The 25,406-nt window shown below is 57.0% G+C and overlaps 1 protein-coding gene across 1 annotated transcript; it reads left to right on the forward strand.

Moving 5' to 3' along the window:
• The first annotated feature begins 266 nt into the window (after positions 1-266).
• ATG101 (autophagy related 101) lies at positions 267-9,447 on the forward strand. Its single transcript, XM_032785634.2, has 3 exons — positions 267-345; positions 4,536-4,845; positions 7,507-9,447. The coding sequence occupies exons 2-3, from the start codon at positions 4,594-4,596 to the stop codon at positions 7,909-7,911; spliced, it is 657 nt and encodes a 218-aa protein (XP_032641525.2). The 5' UTR covers positions 267-345; positions 4,536-4,593; the 3' UTR covers positions 7,912-9,447.
• The last annotated feature ends 15,959 nt before the right edge of the window (positions 9,448-25,406 follow it).

Raw genomic sequence — 25,406 nt, forward strand, 5'->3', positions numbered from 1 at the left:
GGCGCTCTTTGGCGCCCTCAGGGACAGCTCTGTGGTTGTTCTTTTTCGGAACAAACCACGTCAGAGCTAGAGAGGGGGGATTCGTTAACAAGTTCGTTTTGTTTGGGGGGCTCGAAAATAAACAAAAAGAAACAAAACTAAATGCTGTTTCCCCCACTCCTTGAAGGGAAAAGGGGGGGGGCTGGCGGGATTCAGAGGAAGATGATGTTTTGCCCGGCGCAGATGGTCTATTCCACTCTCCCCGTTCCCTGGGATGGGACGTTCCAAGGTCTCGCCTCCCCCCCGTGCCGGGCGGGGGTGGTTCAGTCCTGGCGGAGCGGGGACCGCGGCCAGCGTCGGAGGAAGGTGAGTCGGGGGGAGGCAGGTGGCCCGTGGCCCGTTCCGGCTTGGCCCCCCCCTCCCCGGGAGACTCCCGGCCGGGACCCCCCATCACTCCCCCCCCGGACCGGTTCCCGTCCAACTCCCTCGCCCGCCGCTCCGGCCGGGCCCCCCATCTCCCCATTCCGCCCCCCGCTCCGGCCGGGCCCCCCATCTCCCATTCCCCGCGTGGGCCCCCCCGCTCCGGCCGGCCCCCCATGCTCCCAGTCGCCCCCCCCGCTCCGGGCCGGCCCCCCCATCGTCCCCATTCGCCGCGGGGGCCCCCCCGCTCGCCGGCCCCCCCATCTTCCCATTCCCCGCGCCCCCGCTCGGCGGCCCCCCATCTCCCCATGCGCCCCCCCGTCCGCGGCCCCCATCTCCCCATTCCGCCCCCCCACGCTCCGGCCGGGCCCCCCCCATATCCCATTCCCGCGGGGCCCCCGCTCCAGGCGGGCCCCCCATTCTCCCATTGCCGCCCCCCCCGCTCCGGCGGCCCCCCCATTCTGCCCCATTTTCCCTCGGGGGCCCCCCGCAACCCGCCCGGCCGGGCCCCCCCCATTCCCCCCAGTTCCCCGCGGGGGCCCCCCGCTTCGCGGGCCCCCCATTTTCTCCCCATTTCGCCCCCCGCTCGGCCGGGGCCCCCATCTCCCATTCCGCCCCGCTTCGGCGGGCCCCCCCCTCTCCCACCCCGCGGAGCCCCCCCGCTTCCGGCCGGGCCCCCCCCATCTCCCCATCGCCCCCCGCGCTCGGCGGCCCCCAGCGCCCAGTCCGCCCCCCGCTCCGGCCGGGCCCCCCTAGCTCCCCACCCGCGTGGGCCCCCCCCCACTCCCCTTCCGCCCCCCCCGCCCCGCTCCGCCGGCCCCCCCCATTCGTCCGCCACCGCCCCCTCCGTCCGGCCGGGCCCCCATCTGTCCCCATCCCCGCGGGGGCCCCCCCGCTCGGCGGCCCCATCTCCCATCCGCCCCCCCCTCGCGGCCCCCCCCATCTCCCATCCGCCCCCCCCCCGCTCCGGCGGGCCCCCCTATCCCCTCCCCGCGGGGCCCCCCCGCTCGGCGGCCCCCCCCAGCTCCCCATCCGCCCCCCCCGCTCCGGCCGGGCCCCCCCTCGCCCCAGTCTCCCCCCCCCGCGCGCGGGCCACCCCCTATCCCATCCCCGGCGGGGCCCCCGCAACCCGCTCGCCGGGCCCCCCCCATCTCCCATGCCCGCGACCCCCCCCTGCGTCGCGATGGGCCTGTGGAGCAGGAGCCTTGACACAGAAACGTGCCGTTTATATAAAAATAATCAATGCATTATTATTATCAGGGCTGTCACGTGATTAAAAATAATTGTGATTAATTACATGATCAATTGCTCTGTTAAACAATAATAGAATATCATTTATTTAAATATTTTTGGTAGTTTTCTATATTTTCAAATATATTCATTTCAGTTACAACACAGAATACAAAGTGTACAGTGCTCACTCTATATTTATTTTTGATTACAAATATTTGCACTGTAAAAAAGAAACAAAAGAAACAGCATTTTTCAATTCACCTAATACAAGTACTGTAGTGCAATCTCTTTATCATTAAAGTTGAAATTACAAATGCAGACTTATGTACAAAAAGATGCACTCAAAAGTAAAACAATGTAAAACTTTAGAGCCCACAAGTCCACTCAGTCCTACTTCTTGTTCAGTCAATCGCTCAGACCAACAAGTTTGTTTACATTTATGGGAGATAATGCTATTTGCTTTGTGTTTTCAATGTCACCTGAAAGTGAGAACAGGCATTCACATAGCACTGTTGTAGCTGGCGTTACAAGATATTAATGTGCCAGCTGTGGTAAAGATTCATATATCCCTTCATGCTTTGCCCACCATTCCAGAGGACAATCCAAAGCAGTGCAGACTGCGCCCCCCCCCATCTCCCCATTCCCCGGCGACCCCCCCCTGCTCCGGATGGGCCCTGTGAGCAGGATCCTATGACACAGAAACTTGCCTCCCCAGTTCCCAGGAATCACTTCCTGGGGGAAGCCAGGGCCCTGGCGCCTGGGTTCGCGGGGATCCCCCCCTGAGCAGGAGACAGGGTCAGTGGTCTGCAGCGGGTGTGAGGAGATGGGGGGAGATGGGGGGGCGGGGTTCCCACCCTGACTTGGGAGCACCCCGAAGTGGTGATCACACTGCCCGTCTCAGGCCCTTCCGTCCAAGGATCTCCCAGCGCTGGACAGACACCACTGGACTCATCCTGGCAGCCTTCCTCCACCCTTCTCCGAGAGGCGGGTCTGTAGGGGCCTGTCAAGTGGTGGGGAAACTGAGGCATACAAGGGTGAAGGGACGTCTCCATGGTGTCAGAAGCCAGGGAGCAAACCAAACAAAATTCCAGTGTTGATCACTTACCTGTAGCAGAGAAGAGAGCCCCAGGGGCTAGGGGAGGGGCTTTTCCTGTCCCCCTCATGACCCAGTTCTCTCTCCTCCTTCACGGGTCAATACACCTGACCTGCTGTGCATTACAATTGTACCTAAGAAACCACCTCACCTAGACAGGGCCTAACTTGCGACTCCTGTCTACACCCATCACAGCAGAGTCTCCTGGACACCCACGACCACAGTGTCTGTTTAGGGCACCTTGCTATGGCGGGTGCTAAGCTCTCTTAACTCTCTTCAGACTAGTGGATCGTTCATCAGCCATCACCGCTGCTTAAGAGGAGATGCAGTTTCCTATAACCCTGATCTAAAGAATCGGTCTCCTCTTGCTAATGCAGACACGGGATGTTTCTTTTAAACGGCTTCAGTCTGGCTCTGCATGTCGTGGCCAGTCTGTGGACAATTCATAAGCTGGTTGTAAAAACCGACTTTCCAGGTGCTAGCTGAGCCAGGTTACGAAATCGTCTTTCTGGGAGAGGTGGTAGCATGAAATGTTGTTTGGTCTGGAGTATCCAGGGCCTATCGGATCTCCCCCCCTTTTTTAAATAAGAGAAGGGTGTTTGTGTCACCTTAAATAGGAATCAGTAGGGGGCAGTCTCTGCCGTCATTACAGACAGACTTCTTTTACAGATGGGGTTATGAGGCCGATTGCTTTGGCTTTCCACAGCAGAAATAGCCTCCCTCCCCAGTTCCCCTGCAGGTTTAACATCAAGCTGACAGATCTCTGGAGATCTCCGCCATGTTTTGCAAGACTTGGAAGATCCCGAGGTTGTTTCAGGTCACACCCTGGACATGTGAGACCAAAGGACAGGAACGGTTATTCCTTATCATGGTCCGTTGCCATTCATTTAGTCCCCGACATGCGGGGTTATAATGCTTTCTACAAATGGTAAAAATATTCTTTATTGAGAATAACTCCAAAAATATATGTTCAAGCAGGCATCCCGAGGCAGTGTGTTGTAGTGGTTAGAGCAAGGGAGTGAGAGTGAGGGCTCCATTTATTCAGTGCTTTTTTCCTTTCTTGCTATGTGAGCCTGAGTACGTCATGTCTCTGTGCCTCATCCCTGTTTCACATCTGGGGAAGCTGCCTAGCGCACAGTGGGGTTGGGCGACTTAGTTCATGGTTGCAGAGCCTGCCGAGCCCCTCTGATGAAAGGTGCTGTAGCGGTGCAAGGCTTTATTAATAAGTTCCAACAAAAGGTGACAATGTAGTGTTGCCTCTGTCAAGTGTCAGCATGCGCTGTGTGGCTGAGGGCGAGGAAGGCTGAAGATTACCCTCCTGTTGCAGAGCAGTGAGCTGAGGAACAGGGAGGCCGGGCCTTGCTCGTGGCCACCAAGCAAGTCTGTGGCTGAGTCCGGAATGGAACTCAGATCACATGATTCCTGGGGCCCTGCTCACACCAACAATTGACACACCCTGCTTGTGAGCAAACGACTGACCCTGGCTGTTCTGCTATGGTGACAATCAGTGGCATGGCCGTGCCTGGACATCCAGACAGAGCCCTGCCATGTTGAGAACTGTTCCTGCCCACAAGAGTTCACTTTCTCTGTACGGGCAGGAGAACCGGAGGGTGGGTCTCTCCATTGTACAGCTGGGGAAGCAGGGCCTGGGGACGCGAAGAGAGTTGGCCAAGGTCCCACAGTCAGTGGCAGAGCTGAGAACTTGAGCCCAGATTTCCCAGGCCAATGCCATAACCCCAATCCCACCCTCCTCTCCACTGCCGCAGTCTGTCCCACGGTCACAGTGTGCTGACGTGTTGCTTGGTTACAGGGAGAGGACCACTCTGCCACCCCAGCTGGAAACATCGGCCTCGCAGGCGCAGACTGCCATGAACTGCCGTGCCGAGGTGCTGGAGATCTCGGTGGAGGGCCGCCAGGTCGAGGAGGCCATGCTTGCCGTGCTCCACACCATCCTCCTCCACCGCAGCACCGGCAAGTTCCACTACAAGAAGGAGGGGACCTACTCCATCGGGACAGTGGGGACGCAAGATGTCGATTGTGACTTCATTGACTTCACCTATGCCAGGGTCTCCTCCGAGGAGCTGGACCGAGCGCTGAGAAAGGCCGTCGGGGAATTCAAGGTAAAGCGCTTGGGGCCAGTCACCCTGGCTGACTTCTCAGAGGATGTGCAGACCAGAAATCCCAACAGGTGTTGGTGGAGCCGCGGGCCCGTAGTCCTGCTATGAATCGGGCCCAAGGCATTGAAAGGCAGGTACTCCGCATGAGAGATTTTGGCCTTAACCTCCCAGGATGTGTCCTCGCTCCATGGTTAACCTAGGCTCTTCCCCAGGGTTTAACCCAGCCATCTGCCATCCACCCAGAAGAGCCTCTGCCCCAGGTCTGGACGTGTTTTAAGCCTGGGCAAGCTGACCCAGCTGGGAGGGTGGGTTGGAGCCCTGGCTGGGACCTGATCATTCTGCAGTAAGGATGCAGGCTGAATAGTTCGAGTGCTGATAGTCCTCCAGCGCCCTTCCAACAATTCCACCCCAAAGGACAGAGAAGGTCCCTCACTTGGACTGGGAAGGAATCCTAGAGTCTCAGCACAGGGAACCCTGGGATACGTCCCCAGGGTGAGGACACAGAAACACAAAAAGAGATTGCGGGGGGGGACGCTCGCTCCTTAACCGGGCTAACCCGGTGCCCACACTCAGGTGCCGATCAAACAGGTTAACTCTGTAATGAAGACACGTCCTCAGTGCATTGCATTCTTCCTCTGTAAACCAGCTAACCCCAGCGATGGGTGTGGTGAGGCGAAGTGCTTGAAAAGACACTAAGTGAAAAGTCATCTGAGGTAGGAAAATACTCCATTGCAAAGGGCTGGGAATGAACCCAGCATCCTGCACTTTGGGGCTGCGCAGCCTTCTTCACAGAAAGCATCATCGGAGTCCTCACAGAGTGGAAAGGAGAATTTGGTAGTTCTAGGTAGAGAGAGGCAGTGGCTCTGTGGATGGATGAGGTCTGGATACATTGACTCCCCCAGGCCATAGAGAGTTAATGGCAGGAGACATGAAGCCCTGGCAGTTCAGCATCCTGTGGTCCTAGTACCATTTGGACCACAGAAGCTGCTCCGGCTCTCTCTGTGGCACCTTGCCTGACACCCTCTGCCTAGTGCTCAAAGCTCGCGGTGTGTAATGCAGAGGGACCTAGATACTGTCCATCTCACAATGCCTATTCGATGCAATTTGTGCCCCAGCGAATTTAGAGGCTATATTGGGGATGGTCAGATTGTGACAGGGTTTCTGTGGAATTAAATCCAAGACACATGTTGCTGTGAATTTTAACTGGGGAGATTTAGGGAACAAATCATCCCATGAGTTTTCTGCATTATGAACCACGGTGTCCTAAATCCTGCTGAAAAGGTCATGGGAAGCAGTAATGTCTGGGTTGTGGAGAGATTGGATGTCATCACTGTTCAAATACTTTATCATCTGTACAGTGTCCAGTTTGGCAGCCCCATCCCGGATTTCCAGCCCTAGGAACTTACAATCCTCCTTAATAATCAAGGAAAGCGATGAAGGTTGCAAAGCACAAAATTTAAATGCCTTTTACACTTTTTGGGATTCTGGGTTCTCCAGAGTAAATGCACACCTGGCAGAATTGAGTTACGTGGTGCTGCAGCTCTGGGTCTGAACTTTCTCCTCTCTGACGACAGGAGGAATGGCCTAGTGGTCAGGAGCTGGCCTGCAACTTGGGTGGCCTGGGCTCAGGTCCCTGCTCTGCCACAGTCAATGTGTGACCATGGGCAAGTCACTTAGCCTCACTGTGCCTCAGTTTCCCACCCAGACTGTTCTGCTGTAGAGGGCTGTTGGGGGTACATGAGGTGTTCAGACACTGGTGGCAGGGCCAGCTGAGTATCAGAGATCGCTAGAGCTGATACTTGCATATCACTCGTGTTTGCCAGGGGCTCCGTCAATGCTAAGTGGGGTCTGTCACAGCTCAGGGAAACTGCAGCTGTAGTTCCTCCTTCATGGCCCAGCAAGGGCACCTGCTCTCAGGTGTCCAGCCCCCGGCCATCGCCTGTCTTGGATGGGGTACTTCCAGCTGGCCTTCACAATGTTATTCCCAGCAGAGAGGCTGTCCACACCTGCTGGCTTTCTCTGCAGAGATGGTTAACGGTGGGACGGCACCACTCAGCACTTCCTGTGCAAACCTACTTTAGTCAAGAGGCACTACAAAGAAAGTGCATTCTACACACATGCTGACATGTCACCCATCTCACATGGCTCTGGCAGGGGCAGTCCTTCCACACCCCACCAAGGCGTTTCCTTTGTAGTCACGAGTTCATCACAGCTTCAGTTCAGAACAGGCCGCCTCTGCCCTTTATACAGTTCAGGGGTCTTTGATCCAGGCAATTGGCTTCTCTCCCCAGGGCGTAGCTTCAAAAGGGTGGACTCAGAGTGGGCCATTTGCATCCTTCTCACCCCTCAGGTTTGTCCTAGGAAATTCACTTTACATGCATTGTCTCAAAGTGCTTAGCAGTTCCCAACATCTCCATTAACTAAGTCCTTAGGAAAGTTACACTCAACCCTACAGTAACACACAAAGCGCCGCATTTGAAATACAGTGGGCCCCAATGGATTAAATCTAATTCCGTAAGATTTAACTTAAACTGTATTGAATTATCTTAATTCCATAGGGGTTTGTCCAGGACAGAGCCTGGGACTGTCTGTCATGGTTTGGCCAAATGGCTCTTGCGCCAGTGTCCCTAAGCACCTTGACCGTGCCTGGTGCTCTCTCCACAGGACGCCCTCCGATACTCGGGCAGCGACGGCATCGGGCAGATCTCCCTGGAGTTCTACCAGAAGAAGAAGTCACGCTGGCCCTTCTCGGATGAGTGCATCCCCTGGGAGGTGTGGACCATCAAGGTCAACGTGGTGAACCTGGCCAATGAGCAGGAGCGGCAGATCTGCCGGGAGAAGGTGGGAGAGAAACTGTGCGAGAAGATTATCAACATCGTGGAGGTGATGAACAGGCACGAGTACCTGCCCAAAATGCCCACCCAGTCGGAGGTGGACAACGTCTTCGACACAGGCCTGAAGGACGTGCAGCCCTACCTCTACAAGATCTCCTACCAGATCACTGATTCCCTTGGCTCCTCTGTCACCACCACTATGCGACGGCTCATCAAAGACACGCTGGCTCTGTAGGGCCAGGCCCCTGGGGACAGGGGGCTTCACCTTTCTGCTCCCCATCGCACAGGATGACTGAGTGTCCCAGCAAGTAGAATCGTCTCAGAGCACGGTCCCAGCTGGTGTTTGCCCGGGCAGGCCTCTCTGCTTAGACCTGCCCCTTCATCTGTACATTTCAGATGGAAGCGTTCTGCAGGCTGGACTTGGGCCGGCCCTTAATTGTGACTCTCCCTACGTGGGGGGTCACCTGGGGCTGCGATCTGAAATGTCAGCAAACTGCTCCTAGTACCACGTGGCCTATATTGCATCTGGCATGTCGGCTACCCTCCCCCGGTCTCCCTTTCCTCCCTCAGATCCCTCCCGAAGCCCCGGTTCCCTTACAGAACCTCATCCCTGCACTGCTTGGCACTGGGGCTGCTGCTGCCGCCTTGTTTCATGTTTCATCGGAGTGGGATTGTGAATTCCTGGACAAGGCCCCTCCTCTTTCTCCCCTTGACTGTTGGGGAGGGGCTTTGTACAGGCTCTAACAATACCGTGGTAACCTCTGGCTGGCAGTCGAGTCAGGGATTGTATTTCTCTGCCTTTAACGCTATTTTGTTGTAACAGTGGGGAAAGAATTGTCCGCAACAGAGCAGCTGTGCCACCACCATCCCCAACCCCCCGAGCCGCAGTTAGAACAGCTGTCGGGAGTCTCTGTGGGTGCCCATGAGGCAAGGCCCTTCTCTGCCTTTCTCTCTGTCTGGGAAAGGGGGAGAATGCTGCGGGTGGTCGAAGAGCACACCAGAGTAAGCAGAGAGTCTTTGCTAAGCTTTATAAAGCCCCTTCCCAGAAATACTGGGGCACAGGCACTAAAACCCGTATTCCCTAGTCAGTCACCTTAAACCAAGTCCACGTCTGACGTGCAGCAAATGTGGTGAGAGTGGCCGCTGTAAGCGGAGTGGGCTGGGATGGCTGGAGACGTGAGTGCCGCGAAAGAGCGGCAGTTGCTTAGGGTTCCTGCAAGCTCCGTCTCCGCACAATGTGCCATCAGAGGGGCCAGTAACTACATGTACCTGGGCACACAGGAGCTATTGCTTGTGTGTGTCGTCCAGTGACCTCACTGCACTGCCATCACCATCAGAAATACTCCCTTCATTCTTCCTGACGGCTAAAAGAACACTAAGCAGCCAGGGGCTCTGTTTAAAGAGATCTCCAGACCCTGGCTCATCAACACTTGCACCCCCGTCCCCACTTCGTCCCTTATGGAGACTGATGCCCAAGTGTTTGTTACAGACACTATGTTCAGAAACTGACCTGTCTGGATTCTGTAGATCTCATGCTCTGGGTGTAATGAAAGTGGCCTGGGCCTTCTCTTTACTCGAGGTCTCGGATTGTCGAGAGTGTCTGCCCCCTGCTCAGGTAGCGCCACCTCCATCAGATTCAGGCTTTGCCTCTTGCCCAGCTGTCATCCCAGCAGTAAAGCCCAGTCCTTGGTGCACGAGCGCTTCTGCTCCAGAGGTGGAGATGAGTGTGAGGGTTTCTCTGAGTCTGCTAATAAACTGTTTTCACATCAGAGCTGTGCTTGCTCACGTGTTCTTACCAAGGGGCTGGGAGAGTCGGATGGGGGCCAGTGAAGTGAGAACAGGTGCTGGGTGAAGGGCAGAGCAATGGGGAAGTTGACAGGGGGCTGAATTTCAGGAGGGCTCAGGGCCAACCTGTTCTGTGCTCTGCATCCACAGTCCCCTCCTGAATGCTCAGGTCCCGTGGGGACATCTACAGCCAGATTCTCCAAAGAGCCCTGGGCCAATCCTTGAGAAGTCTGGCCCCTTCCCTGAGCCTGCGCTTCCATCCCTTACCTGAGCCAGATCATTCCTGACGGCAAAACAGATTTCCCAAGTTCCTCTGCTTGGCTGGCCGCCGTTAACAGGGTACGGTGCCTCTTGCGTCCACACCGCAGGTTCGGCTCCAGCCTGGACTGGTCCTCCCCAGGTGGTAACCAGCCATGATGGCTCGTCAGCCTGCTGTCAAATCCCGGGTCAGTTCCTGGAGGATTTTTAAATCCAACTCCCACAGCCCTAGCAATGCATGTCAAAGGACACAGAGCCTGGCAGTGGCTCTGCCTTAAGAGTCCCACCTGGGGCCTGGTTTTCAGGCTTGCTGAGCACCCGTCAGGAAAGTCAATGGGAGCTGCAGGTGCTCAGCACCTATGGGAGATGTTGAACCAAAAAGTGAAGCCTCCCTTATCGGTGGCTGCTGCTGAGAATTTTGGCTTAAAATTCTTCTCTGCTGCCCCAGCAGGGATGCAGGAGGGGTTCTGGGCCAGTTCTGTGCCCAGGAGCTCTGGTCTCCAGTGGGACACCTTTCACCAGCACGAACCTTCAGTCGGAATGAATAGAAAGGACAAGAACATTGTTCCAGCTAAATAGCACAAGCCTAGAAGACCCATGGAAGACAATAGCTTCCAAGTAAGGTCCTAGCACTCGTTCAGAGGAGCAACTCTGCCCTGTATAGCCCTAGAGTCTGGCGGTAGCGGGAATGCAGTGTATGACCTGTGGGGACGCGCTGGTTCACTGCCCAGGGGAAAGGAAGCCCAAGGCAAGGAAGTGAAGATGGCAGTAATAGTGGATGACTCAGCGAGCCAGCAGTGGGCAAGTCAAACACCACGCGGCATTGAGCAGCAATTCTTAGCCCAGGAAACAATTGCTTCTTGGAAAGCGCCCGGTGTGGCTCTTTGTGAGGGTTCGAAGTGGCCTGCAGGTGGGTCACCTAGTGGCAGTGTCTGAGCCATGGAGCAGCACTGGAAGCAAGATCCAGGAGTTCAGCGATGCTGGGGGAGGAAGTGGGCTGAGTCCAGACACTTGGGGAATTTCAGCTGAGGATCTGCCCTTTAGAATCAACATGGAGGCTACTTCAGCCAGCGGCAGCAGCGCAAACAGAACAATGCAGCCACCCTGGGCCTGGCTGCAGCAGCTGTTGGAAGAGCCCAACTAGCTAATACACAGGGAGGAAGTGAAGGGAGCTGGGTCCAGCTGATGCTGCGGCAGGGCGAGGGGATTTACTCCGCTGGGATTGGGTCAGTGTAGGAGGATTAGCAAACTGACTGATGACAAACGCTCTGGCTCTTTAATGAGCGGTGGGGAGTTGTTCTGCGGGTGCGGGGATTGAGTCCAAGCTACACAAAGGTGTCTGCTGACAGCTGCACCACAGGGGAACGTCGCACCAAAGCCGAACTTAAATCATTGCTGAAAAGTTCTCTCTTAAAACACTTCTGCTTGAAGCTCAGTGGTTGGCCAAGGTCCACGCACTCCAGTTCGGCCACATTTCAGCCTCCTGTCTGCAAAAAGAAACAGCCTAATCACTTCCTCCCTCCCCTGGCTCCACGCAAAGGAGCGAAACTTCCCAGCTAGGGTCTGGGGGGACGCATGGAGCGGAACAGCACAAGGGTTGGCGTGAAGGTGGCGAGAGGGGGTTGGTGGTTGGACCTGAGCAGTATTTACCTGGGTTGTTACTGTAGTGCCTGGCTGAACAGGAGCCCGCTGGAGTAGGGGTGGTATAAACAGACTGGGAGCCAGGGGCATGATCTTTACAAGCAGGAGTAGCTGCTGAGGGTGAAATCTGGGCCTCTCTGAAGTTGGGGAGCGTTGCAATTGACTCATTGGAGCCAGGATTTCAACCTCCCTGGCTGCAGGATTGAACCCTCTGCTCCCGACATCACCAAAGGCCCAGCTTTAGTGCCCAGAGAGGAGCCAGCCCAGATTCCCAGGGGTGTGTAGGGGGAGTGCACTGTCCCCTGGGGTGTAAGGTGTCTGGTTCCATGGAGGAGAATTGGGGGGGTCAGTTTCCCTGAGGGGGAGGGGTTCCCCCAGGGATATGGGGGTGCAGGGTGTCTGGTTCCCTGGAGGAGCGGAGGGGGCTGTTCCCCTGGGGAAATGGGGGCGCAGGGTGTCTGGTTCCCTGGAGGAGTGGGGCGGGGGCTGTTTCCCTGGTGGGGATGAGTTTCCCGGGGGATATGGGAGTGCAGGGAGTCTCGTTCCCTGGAGGAGCATGGAGGGCTGTTCCTCCTTCCCCCGGGGATATGGGGGTCCAGGGAGATCAGCTGCTCCGCGCCATGGGGATGGAGGAAGACTCCTTTCTGACATCACTTAAGCCCTCCCCGCCCGTCACTGCCCCACACAACCCTGCTCCGAGGGCACGTCAGCGGCAGGCAGCGCCGCGAGCTCCCGGGGGATTTGCACCGGGCCCGGGGCCGCGGGGACTGGCTGAGCCTAGTCCGGGAGCCCCTCGCCGACCCCCGCCGCCGAGCAATGACCAGCAGCGCCCCAAGCCCCAGCCGCTCCCCGCGGGCCGCCGCCCCGAGCTGGACGCGATCCTGGGCGCCTGCTGCGCCCTGGGGAGCGGGGGCGCGGCGGGAGGCGCGGAGAGGAGCCGCTACCTGGCGCAACTGGTGCAGATCGCGGTGCTCTGCGTCCTCTGCCTCACCGTCCTCTTCGGCGTCTTCTTCCTGGGCTGCAACCTGCTGCTCAAGGCGGGCAGCCTGGGCGGCCAGGCGGGGCCGGAGCGGAGCGGGGCCAAGGAGCTGGAAGTGGGGATGGGCACCTAGGGGCCCCGCTCCGGCCCCTGCCCCCCGGAGCTGGAGCCTGGCTGGAGGGTAACGGGACACCCCCGTTCTCGTCTCCCTGCTTGGCCTGATCCCTGCCCTGGCGGGGGCGAGAGCCCTTCCTCGCCTCTGCGAAGCTCGCTGGGCGCTTTCCGACCCGCACCCGGGAAACCAGCTGCCGGGCCGGGCCGGGCCGGGCCGGCCCCCTCGCTGGGTGACAGTTCACCCGGGCTGGAGCCTGAACCAGGGCCTGGGTCCGCCCCTGCACCGGGCAGAGCTGGGACCCCGCCGCGGGTTGCTCCTTCCTCCCCTAACCTGGGCAGAGCTGGGGCTGGCGACCCGGGACCGCTGGTAACTAAGTGTGAACGGCGCTGCTGGAGCCCTGAGCTCGTTTTCCTCCCGCCGCTGCTCCCTTCCGAATCCGTATTAAACTCCATGGAAACTAACTTCGGCTCCGAGTTCATTTTCAGCGGGAAATCACCCGGGGCCGGGGGTCGTGCCGCGCGAGAGCCGGCGGGACAGGCAGCCTCAGGCGGCCCAGAGCGCTGCGGGGCTGGGTCACAGCCGAGAGGAAGGGCCGGGGGCAGGGAACCCGGGAGCGAGGTGGCAGGTTCACTCTGGTTTAGCGATGGGTCCCGTCTCGTTCATCGTTGTGTGACTCTAGCGCTGCCTCCCACAGCCCAGGAGTCAGAGTCGCTTTGTGCAATCCGAGAAAAGTCCCCCCAGACCGGCCATAAATACACCCGCTGCTTTCAAAGGGCCGGTTTCCGAACGCTGAAACAATGGAGCCAAACCAGCTGGGAGGAGGAATTGCATCCGAACAAAATGGAAGATAATTGGGAACGTGTACGAACCCCTTGCCGATGCCCCCAAAGCCACCCGGGGGAAGTCGGCTGTGCTGGTTAAAAAACCACCGGAGTCAGAGGGGAAGCGAAGGCAGCTATATTCCACCGCATGCATCCCACGAAGTGGGTATTCACCCAGGAAAGCTCACGCTCCAATACCTCTGTTAGTCTATCAAGTGCCACAGGACTCTTCGCTGCTTTTACAGATCCAGACTAACAGGGCTCCCCCTCTGATACTATATACACTGTGCAGATATAACATCAGATGGAAGAAAGGGGAACCTGATAGCAATGATTAAAAATCACAAGTTAGGAATTGTAGAAAATTGATAAGCCAAAGGACAGAAGGTGAACTCTACAGCCAGCAGAGTTAAGGACAATAGGAGTTTTTCTTTTCTTTTCTTTTCTTCTTTTTTTTTTTTAAATAAATTCGGAACAAAAAGAATCCTGACAGTGAGGTTGGTTCATTACTAGATGAAAATGGTAACATTCTATGTCTGGGAGCAAAGGATGCAGGCCAGCCTTGCTGGATGGAGGGCTGTCCTGGGAAGCAGAGACTCTGAAAAAGATTTGGAGGTTGTGGTGGATAATCCACTGAACATGAACTTCCAGTCCAACGCTGTGGCCAAAAGAGTGAATACGACCCTGGGATGCATAAACAGGGGACTCTCAAGCAGGAGCAGAGAGGTTATTTTACTTGCTGCTGGAGTCCTGTGTCCAGTTCTGGAGTCCACAGTTCAAGAAGGAAGTTGATAAAGTACCCAGGGTTCAGAGAAGAGTCACAAGGTTGATTAAAAGATTTGAAAAAGCGATGGACTCAAAGAGCTGCGCCTGTTTAGCTTAACAAAGAGGTCAGGGGTGACGATCACAGTCTGTAAGTATTTGCCTGGGGAACAAATATTTAACCAGGGGCTCTTCAGTCTTGCAGAGGAAGGTCCAATCTGACCCAGTGGCTGGAAGCAGAAGCGAGACACATTCGGACTGAACAGACGGTGGACATTTTTCACACTGAGAGTAAGTAACCATTGATGTCATTTCCCAGGGCCAGTGGCAGATTCTCCATCACTGACCATTTTAAAATCCGGCTGGGATGTTTTTCGACAAGCTCGGCTCTAGAGATTATTGTGGGGCAGGTCTCTGGCTGTGCTATGCAGGAGGTCAGCCAGGTGGATGATCACAGTGGTCCCATCTGGCATGGAATCTGTGAATTAGCCGCTGGAAATTAAAGGATTCAGGATCCATTTTCACCTGCCCCCGCCCTCCAAGATGTTTGGGGATCACAAGGTGCTGCATAGATGTGGGGCAGCTCAGTGTCCATAGCCTTGTGCTCCAGGTGGGGAATGGCTCCCCTGGGCCATTTCACAGCTTGGCCTAAAACTCTGAGCTAGTGTGACAGCCAGGAGCCCTGACTCCCAGCCCTGTGCTCTGACCGCTACCCTACATTTTCATTGGTGGTTATGATTTATCTGCAACTGTGCTCTGAAGAGGGATGGTCCCTGCGCCACAGGCCTGGTGCTGTAAGGACAGACAAGTGGCTGAGGTCAGGAGAATAACAGGCAATGAAAGCAATGACATGCTTCAGGCGGGAGCTGGGAGCTAATTCCAGTACTTCTGAGTTCAGCTGGTGCTTCCCCTGTTGTTTCAAGGGATTAGTCTGGGGAAAATGGGTCCTGAGTGAAAAGTGACCCAGTTCTGATTGGCTTCTGCTGGGAGCCATAATGAAACATCAACCATAGGGAAGCCTGGGTCCCCCGGTGCGCAAAGCACAGAGTCATGAGTCTATTTCTGGGCTGACCGTGGTCATGTCACTTAATCCTCCTGTGTGTCTGTTTCATCCCTGTCTATAGAACAGAGCTAACCGCCCTGACCTGCCTGCCGGGGTGACTGGGAGGGCTGGGTTAGTCAACGCACCAGTGTGAAGGCTGAGCTGGGCTTGGCTTGCCAGGGCGCTTGTGGAAATATCCAGCGTATTAGTGTGTTACTTTCTACTTATCTGCCCTGCCGGAGGTAGGATTTCTGCTAACTCGCCTCAATACATCTCTCGGCTATGCCAGTACCAGGGCTGGAGTCTGTCATCAGGTTTATAATACGCGTGGTCCCGGGTATTGCAAAGATGCTGGAGAGGGCTTAACTTTTATTGCGTACATAAGAAGCAGAGATAAAGAGGCCCCCGCCCTGTCAATCCCTGAGGATATTTCTGGCTGTTAGCTCCTGGGTGTAGCAGATGCTTAAATATCTGCCTGTGAACCATGGGGAACTCAGCTGTGCCTGCCACACAAATCCTGTCCCTTTGAAAGGCCTGATTCTGCAGAGCAGGATCTGGGCCCCAAAAGCAGAGGCACTGTCCTATTAGGGAAGATGTGTCTCGTCGGTAAAGCAGCAAATTGGGGCCAGGACTCCTGGGTTCTAGCCCCAACTCTAGGAGGGGACTGGGGTGGACTGGTGAGAGCAGAGGGCTGGAAGCCAGGACTCCTGGGTTCTATCCCTGTGTCACAGAGTCCCGGGTGATGCTCTGGAACTGCTCCCTACACAGCCAGTCAGGACTCTGGTGAAGTCTCCTCTCTGTGAGCAGACTGTCTCCAGGGCAAGAAGCTCACACAGCTTCCACCTTCCTGGGTTTGACCTCAGAGCATTCAGCATCCTCTGCCCCTCCGTGCTCTTCCCACAGCGAGTCTGTACGGGGGGCTCCTGGGGGAGCCAGAAGGTCCTGCCCCTCAACTCCACAGTCAGACGTGACAATCAGCCAGCCAGTAAAACAGGTTTATGAGATAACAGGAACATGGTCTAAAACAGAGCTTGTAGGCACAGAGAACAGGACCCCACAGCTGGGTCCATTTTGGGGGGCAGTGAGCCAGACCCCCATGTCTGCACTTCACTCCTCATGCCTAGCCAGCTCCAAACTGAACACCCCAGTCCCTCCTCCTCTGGGCTTTGTCCCTTTCCTGGGCCAGAAGGTCACCTGATTCCTTTGTTCTCTAACACCTTTAGCTATCACCTGGCAGGGGATGTGACGAACTGGGAATGTTCTTAATGTTTGCTCTGAATACTGTGTTGGTGCCTCAGTGTCCCCTCTGCAGTTCTTAATATCTAAGTGATGGAATAAGGGTGTGTGATTGCTGCAGAGGAAGGGGCCAGTGCCCCTAAATGCCTGGCACTCTGTCTCCTAGCAACTGATGGCCTGGGCCCCTCCCCTGCAAAGGTGCAACTGAGCAGGTGTTGGAGACAAAGGGATCAGGTGACCTGGCCGGGGAAGGGGCTGAGCAAGAGGAGGGGCTGGAGGGTGTGGTTAGTCTGGAGCTGCCTGGGACGAGGAGTGAAGTGCAGACATGGGGATCTGGCTCACTGCCCCTAGAATGGACCCGGCCGAGGGGTCAAGTTCTCTGTACTACAAGCTCTGTTTTAGACCATGATCCTGCCATCGATAAACCTCTGTGTACTGGCTGGTGAGAGTCACGTCTGACTGCAAAGTGGAGGTGCAGGACCTGTGCTTCCCAGGCCCCCACTGGGCAGGCTCACTGGAGAGCACACGGAGGGGCAGAGGATGCCGAATGCTCCAAGGAGAGACCCAGGAGGTGAAGCCGTGTAAGCTCATGCCCTGCAGACAGTCTGCTCCAAGGGAGAGGAGGCTCCCCAAAGTCCTGACTGGCTTAGTGGGGAGCAGTTCCAGAGCATCGCCCGGGGACTCCGTGACAGGGGGGAAGGGTCCAGGCTATCAGTTGCCAGGAGACAGTGTGTCGGCCATTTATGTGCACTGGCCCTTTGGTCTGCAACAATTACATCCCCTTATCCCACCATCTAGAGACTTAAGAAATGCATAGGGGAAACTGAGGCACCCCTACAGTATTCAGAGGAAACATTAAGAACAATCCCACTTTGTCACACCCTGACTCTAGGAGGGGACTGGGGTGGACTGGTGAGAGCAGGGTGGCTGGGAGCCAGGACTCCTGGGTTCTATTTCTGGATCTGTGTGACCTTGGTAAGTGGCTTCTCCTCTGTCTCTCTGTGAAATGGGGGTAATACTGGTGCTCCCAGAGGTGCTGCAGGGGCTGACTCCCAGCTGTTTGCCATGTGCTCTGAGATCCTTGCAGGGGCAGCACTGTGGGAGCACAAGGTGTCATCAAGCAGAGCCCTAGCTGCAGCTCATGGCTCCAGAACAACTTGCTCTTTCCCTCCGCACTGGGACTGGGCTCTGCGGAGAAGGTACATTCTGTGCTGGGCAATCAGTGGCCCCAGCTGTTCGCAGATGACTTCAGTCGGAAACCCTTGCCCACGTCCTGCTGTGCTTTCCCTTGCAGGGCGTCAGACAGGGCCCAGCCCACCACTAAGAGCCCCACACATCCCTGGCAGAGCCAGGGCGGGACAGTCCTTTGGCCAGCACAGACCAGTGGATTGTTCCAGCCCACAGAGGGGAGGGCTCAGCGCCACCAAAACAGGGGGACTGAGCCGGAGGCCTGGCAGGGCCTCAATGGACCCACGTCCGTTTACACCAGCAGGGGTCTGGCCCATAGGTTTTCTCAGCTCCTGCATCCAGCCCTCGCTTCTAAGCTGCCCACTCAGCCAAGCCAGCCTGGGTTGTGCCCCAGAGGGAGACAGAAGAGCAGAAAGATTCATGTCCATCTCCAGGCCATCCCCAGCTGTATCTAGGTGGCACTGTCCCTGCTAACCTGCCCTGCCCCATGGCTCTGAGAGCGACCTGGGCTCAGCACCCCCTGGGCTGCCTTTGTTCTGGCCATGCTCCCCTAGTGGAGGGAGGATCCTGGCTCCTCCAGCTCTGCACGCCTGCTCCCCTGGAGCTGCGGCCAGCAGCAGTGTGGAAGGGCCCCGGGAGCTGAGCTCTGCCCATGCAGGAAGGGGGGTGAAGCCTGGCCGTGCTGGTTGCTCTCTGGGGGGCACCACTGAGAAGGAATTAGAGGGACCTGACTGTGTGGGCCCTTGGGGAGCCCAGGGCAATACTGCTCCCCTTCTCCCCCATGTGCCCCCCAGCTGCGGCTCCCCCTCGGGGCTGGTGGAGTGAGTTTGCTGACTGGCGGAGCCAATCCGAGGAGGAAGGGGCCATATGTGAAGTGAGTTTGCTGGGTCTCAGCCCAGTTCTCACACTATGTTGCCCTCACACCTTGCCACAGTCAGGCCAAGATTCTCGGGCTCCCCTCTCCCAGCATGGGGCGAGGGGAAAGGCTCCTGCTGCATTTGAGGGGACCAGGCTCGGGCCCCCTAGTGATTGCTCAGCATAGGAGGCCCCATGGCCAGCAGCCCTCATGGTTGGGGAGTTTCCTCCCGCCATGCACAGCCAGCCAGGGAGCAGGCACCCACTTCTCAGCTGTTTTATCTGCTCCTTGTGTTAAATCCTGCGATGGAGGGAACAAGTCCAGGCTGTAGATGTGCCCTGACGGCACAAGGAGAGTGAAGGGCCCTCCCTGGATGTGGGCTGGGGCCTAGGTGCAGCCTTCACCTGTTCCTGGACACTGGGGTTCTGCTGCTGACCCCCCGTTCTCTGGTAGGTGCGCATGTGGGGGGGGCAGACCCCCAGCAGGGGTCAATCGGCCGTAGCTCCATTGGAGTCAATGGGGCAGATCCCAGCCGGTGTCGGTCGGTCATAGCCCCACTGTAGTCAATGGGCAGACCCAGGTGGTGTCGGTCGGCCATAGCTCCAGTGGAGTCAATGGGGCAGATCCAGGTGGTGTCGGTTGGCTGTAGCTCCATTGGAGTCAATGGGGCAGACCCAGGTGGTGTCGGTCGGCCGTAGCCCCACTGGAGTCAATGGGCAGACCCAGGTGGTGTCGGTCGGCCGTAGCTCCACTGGAGTCAATGGGGCAGACCCAGGTGGTGTCGGTCGGCCGTAGCTCCATTGGCGTCAATGGGGCAGACCCAGGTGGTGTCGGTCGGCCGTAGCTCCACTGGAGTCAATGGGCAGACCCAGGTGGTGTCGGTCGGCCGTAGCTCCACTGGAGTCAATGGGGCAGACCCAGGTGGTGTCGGTCGGCCGTAGCTCCAGTGGAGTCAATGGGGCAGACCCAGGTGGTGTCGGTCGGCCGTAGCTCCAGTGGAGTCAATGGGGCAGACCCAGGTGGTGTCGGTCGGCCGTAGCTCCAGTGGAGTCAATGGGGCAGACCCAGGTGGTGTCGGTCGGCCGTAGCTCCAGTGGAGTCAATGGGGCAGACCCAGGTGGTGTCGGTCGGCCGTAGCTCCAGTGGAGTCAATGGGGCAGACCCAGGTGGTGTCGGTCGGCCGTAGCCCCACTGGAGTCAATGGGCAGACCCAGGTGGTGTCGGTCGGCCGTAGCTCCACTGGAGTCAATGGGGCAGACCCAGGTGGTGTCGGTCGGCCGTAGCTCCAGTGGAGTCAATGGGGCAGACCCAGGTGGTGTCGGTCGGCCGTAGCTCCACTGAAGTCAATGGGGCAGACCCAGGTGGTGTCGGTCGGCCGTAGCTCCACTGGAGTCAATGGGGCAGACCCAGGTGGTGTCGGTCGGCCGTAGCTCCAGTGGAGTCAATGGGGCAGACCCAGGTGGTGTCGGTCGGCCGTAGCTCCAGTGGAGTCAATGGGGCAGACCCAGGTGGTGTCGGTCGGCCGTAGCCCCACTGGAGTCAATGGGCAGACCCAGGTGGTGTCGGTCGGCCGTAGCTCCACTGGAGTCAATGGGCAGACCCAGGTGGTGTCGGTCGGCCGTAGCTCCACTGGAGTCAATGGGCAGACCCAGGTGGTGTCGGTCGGCCGTAGCTCCACTGGAGTCAATGGGCAGACCCAGGTGGTGTCGGTCGGCCGTAGCTCCACTGGAGTCAATGGGCAGACCCAGGTGGTGTCGGTCGGCCGTAGCTCCACTGGAGTCAATGGGCAGACCCAGGTGGTGTCGGTCGGCCGTAGCCCCACTGGAGTCAATGGGCAGACCCAGGTGGTGTCGGTCGGCCGTAGCTCCACTGGAGTCAATGGGGCAGACCCAGGTGGTGTCGGTCGGCCGTAGCCCCACTGGAGTCAATGGGCAGACCCAGGTGGTGTCGGTCGGCCGTAGCCCCACTGGAGTCAATGGGCAGACCCAGGTGGTGTCGGTCGGCCGTAGCCCCACTGGAGTCAATGGACAGACCCAGGTGGTGTCGGTCGGCCGTAGCTCCATTGGAGTCAATGGGGCAGACCCAGGTGGTGTCGGTCGGCTGTCGCCCCATGAACACCAACAGCAGTGCACTGATTTACAGCAGCTGAGGATCTGAGCCTGGGCTATTGTTTCTCCCTTCCCCCACCCTGCATGGTTCCAGTCTAGCTGTGCCTGGGTGGGGCTGCCTAGAGTGCAGAGGCGTAATCAGACTCAAAGCCAGGTGGTCGTGGGCATCTTGGCCCAGCTGGAGCCACTTACAGCCTGTCCCGGAGGCGCCGTCCGCTTCCTGTCCCAAACTGTGGCAGGTTGTTGCTCCGCAGGTGTTCACCAGCAGCCACATCTCCCCCAGAACCACCGGCAGGTCCGGACTGGCGGAGCAATCTGGGTGCAGCGCAGCAGGCAGTGTCACATCCTGCCTAAGCCATGGTTCTGTTTCAGTGCTGGACTGACACTGATGAAAGGCAAGTCAGGATCTGGCCCAATAGGTCTGATTTGGAAGGATAGGCTCCTGCACTGTACAGTCACAGCCCGGCTAAATGGTCCCCTCACTGGGCTGAAAAGCAGTGACAGGAGGCCATCGCCGCAGGGGGAACCAAGATCACAATCTGGCCTCAGTCCAGTCTGGCCTCAGTCTGGCCTGATGGCAAAGTCTTAAAGCAGAGGCTGAGAGAGGCTTTAAACGTGATCACATGGAAAGGCAAGTGGCCCTGCTGGAAAATAATCCTCTGCCGTTGTAATGCCTTCCTGCCAAAGGGGCTGTGACCCACAAAGCCAGTCAGGGAAAGGGCTGCGGAGAAGCTGGGGGCTGGTCATGGGAGCGGGAGCAGGAGCAGGCCTGATGTATTTCTTCGCACACTGCAATGTGTCGATATTGGCTGCTCCTCCAGCCCCTCTTGGCCTCAGTACCACTAAATCACTGGGCCTGGTTTGTGCCACGGGGCAGCGCCCAGGGTTAGAACTTGGTGAGTGGTGGGTTGTGTGGGGACGCTCCAGCTCTGAGCCCTGAGGGAGCCGGCCAGCCCTGCTGGGTCAGTGCGCTGGGGAGCAGGGCCTTTCATTTCTGCACACGCCGCAGGCCGTAATCCCCCCACAACCCCCTCCTGGTAGCCACACGTACCACAGGGACTAAGCCACCATCACCCTGGCAGGCAGGCAGCATCTCTGGGCCAGTTCCTGAGCTGGGGTACCATCAGCGTAGTTCTGTGATGCTAGCCCCCGCCTGCTGTGGGGAGGTCACAGTGTGTCTCTTTCCCCACCAAGCTGGCGTGGCTGTGTGACGATGTGGTTCTGGCGGGACCCAACTGAGAGTGCCAATTCAGGACCGATTGCTCAAACAGGGCAGTCACAGCCCAAGGCTGAGGTTTCTCCACCTCTAAGGCAAACCAAACCAGCCAGACAAAAAGGACTTCGGTGTCACCCACTGGCTAACCACAAGTCACACAAGCAATTTCCTTAGACACTCCAGTCTCCCAGTATCACCACCAGTGCCACCCGTCCTGGGGGTGAATGGTTATGAAAACCAACACCCCAGTAAAAGAAAAAGGTTCTCTCAATCCCAAAGGACCAAGCCCAGACCCAGGTCAATATACACATCAGATCTTACCCACAGATCACGCTGTTGCCAATCCTTTTAGAATCTAAAATCTAAGGTTTATTTTATAAAGGAAAAAGATAGAGATGAGAGCTAGAATTGGTTAAATGGAATCAATTCCATACAGCAATGGCAAAGTTCTTAGTTCAGGCTTTGTAGCAGTGATGGAGTAAACTGCAGGTTCAAATCAAGTCTCTGGAGAACATCCCCAGCTGGAATGGGTCATCAGTCCCTTGTGCCAGAGCTTCAGCTTGTAGCAAAGTCCCTCCAGAGGTAGGAAGCAGGATTGAAGACAAAATGGAGATGAGGCATCAGCCTGATATAGGCTTTTCCAGGTGTAAGAACACGTCTTTGTTCTTACCGTGGAAAGTTACAGCAAAATGGAGTCTGGAGTCACATGGGCAAGTCCCTGCACTTTGCTGAGTCACAAGGCGTATCTGCCTCCTCTCAATGGGTCAATTGTGTAGCTGATGGTCCTTAATGGGTCATCAAGCCGGCTAAGCAGAGCTAACACCAACTTGTCTGGGGTGTTTCCCAGAACTGCAGCACCAATTTGAAATACAGACTATATACAGCCAATACTTATAACTTCAACTACAAAAATGATACAGACATACAGACAGCACAATCATACCCAGTAACCCGTAACCTGGTCTTAGACACCTTATATGACCCCTTTACATAGGATTTGGTGCCACTACAGGACCTTGGTTGCAAACCATGTTCTATATGGTTCCAGTTTATATCAATAACATCACAGGCTGTAAAGGGAGGGGTGGGACTGGGAGGAGGGCAAGCCACGGTGCTCGGTTGGGGCAGCCAGGACTTGCGCCTGCCCCCCACAGAAATGGGGAGGCTCAGTGGCCAGCCTGGATGCTGGAATGGCGCACAAGGCCTCAGACCATGTAACGGTGGGGAAGTTCTGCTAGCCCCATCATGGAGTGTGGGGGAGACAGCGCCCTGCACCCCCGGCTTCCTGCGATTCACCAGGACTCTCAGCCAGCCAGTAACAGGTGGTTTATTTAGACAACAGGAACACAGTCCAAGACAGGCCTTGCCGGTGCAGACCACAGGACTCCCTCAGTCAGGTCCATCTTGGGGGGCCAGGAGGTGTGTCTGGCCTCCCCTCCATTTTTCCAGCCCCCTGAAAACTGAAACTCTCCAGCCCCTTCTCTCCCTTTGTCTCTTTCCTGGGTCAGGAGGTCATCCAATCTCCTTGTTCTCCAACACCTTCAGTTGACACCTTTGCAGGGGAGGGGCCCAGGCCATCAGTTGCCAGGAACTAGGGTGTCGGCCATTCTCTGTGCAGACCCTTGCACATCCCTGCCCTCTAGGGCTCTGAAACAATCGCACACCCTTATCCTACCACCTAGATACTTAAGAAATGCATAGGGGAAACTGAGGCACCCACACAGTATTTAGAGAAAACATTGAGAACATTCCCACTTCATCACACCCCATTTCCCAGATGGGGGAGTGGAGGTGCAGACTCTTGCCTAAGGTCAGGCAGCCACTTAGTAGCAGAGAAAGGAAGAAAACCCAGGAGTCCTGACTCCTGGACCTCTGCTCCAGCATGACCAGTGCTATGAAGGCTTTTATGACAGTGAACTGGCTGCCCCCTAATTTACACACCCAGAGAGTTGGGAGGATCTGTCCATCCTCATATACGCCTGGCTCTCTCTCCTACACCCCAGCGTCCTCTCTCTCATACACATCTATCGATCTGTCTCCATACACCTCTATCTAATCTATCTATCCCCATACACCACACCTATCTATCTCCATACACCATCTAATCTATCACCATCGATCCATCCATCTCCACACACCCCCTGTATCTACCTAATCTATCTACCCCCATCCACACCTATCTATCTATCTCCATACACCATCTAATCTATCTATCCCCATCCCCCCCATCTATCCATCCATCTCCACACACCCCCTGTATCTACCTAATCTATCTATCCCCATACACTTCATCTATCTATCCATCCCCATCCACCCCTATCTATCCCCACCCCCCTCTATCTATCTAATCTATCTATCCCCATACACCCTCATCTATCTATCCATCCATCCCCACACCCCCTCTCTACTTAATCTATCTATCTATCCCCATACACTCCATCTATCTCTCTATCTCCATACATCCCCCCATCTATCTATCACACCCCACTCTATCTATCTTCACACCAGGACTACTCTGAATACTTGCATTAAATCAGTGGCAGTGGCTGCAGGATCGGGTCCTGAGCTGGCTATCTGGGGCTTTCTCTGTTTTAGGGATTTGGGGCTGAGGAGGGTGGGTTTAGGACTAGTCTCCTCATCACGGTGGGAAGTACTCGGCCACTTTGGTCTTACTGAATCCAGTGGCTCAGTGAGAGTCAGTGGAGGCTGAGTTGTAGGAATGGGAAGAGAATCGGATGCTGGATGTCTATTTTAGCACCTCAAATTGGGCCAGAGGAAGCTCTGAGGGGAGTATTGGCCACGGTGCCACCCATAAGCTTTATAGTCCGGGGAGGGGGTGGGGGGCGATTAGTTCCCTTTTCTGTGACTTTCACAAGTGTGGTCAGTGCTGTGCCCGCTGCAGGGCCTGGGAGCTGAGTCTGTGCTTCATCAAGGGGTCCCTCATCATGTGTCTTTGGTGCTCATCAGCAGTGGGGGTGTCTGGTTGCATCAGACGAACAGAGCTCATGGAGGAGACGGGCTGGGGCAGGGGCGCTGGCTGTGCCAAGCAGGCAGAGTCCGACGGGCGTCGGCTGTGTAGGGGGAAGCTAATGGGGCCTGCAGGGGTGGATGAGAGCACTGGGGAAGGAGCTCAGGGGCAGGGGGAGGTCCAGGGGCTTTTGTCTGCAAGAGGTGACCCCTCTCGCCCTGTCTGCTGCTCTGCCCTGGCTGGGATGCCAGGCCCAGCCTGCCTGGTCCTTGGCCCTGGCCCTCTCCGAAGGAGATTCGGGTGCCACCTGCTGGCAGTTTAGGGCCTTCAATGAGCTAGATTTCTGGGCTGTCCACCAGGGAGGTGGCGTGAAGGGTTCTGCAGCTCGGGGGGCTCTGCAAAGCCCTTGTGGCCCCAGGCAGTGGAGGGGCCCATGGAATCCCAGCGCTGGGAGGCCAAGAGCCGGCAGAGGGGGGCAGTGGAGACATACAGCAGGGAAGGATGGGAGACTGCCCAAGGACATGCACCGGGTCAGGGGCACAACAGGGAACAGAACGCAGGAGCCGGGAATGGAACCCAGGAGTCTGGGCCCCGCTGCCAAGCTGGGGATAGGACCCAGGAGTCCAGGCCCCTCCTGACCCCACCCCGGAGCTGGAAAAAACCCAGGAGTCTGAGCTCCTAGCCGCCCCCCCACTCTAACCCCTAGCCCCCACTGCCCCCCCGAGCTGGGAACAGAACCCAGCAGTCTGGGCTCC

The sequence above is a fragment of the Chelonoidis abingdonii genome, chromosome 26, assembly GCF_003597395.2.
Source record: "Chelonoidis abingdonii isolate Lonesome George chromosome 26, CheloAbing_2.0, whole genome shotgun sequence".
Taxonomy (NCBI): domain Eukaryota; kingdom Metazoa; phylum Chordata; order Testudines; family Testudinidae; genus Chelonoidis; species Chelonoidis abingdonii.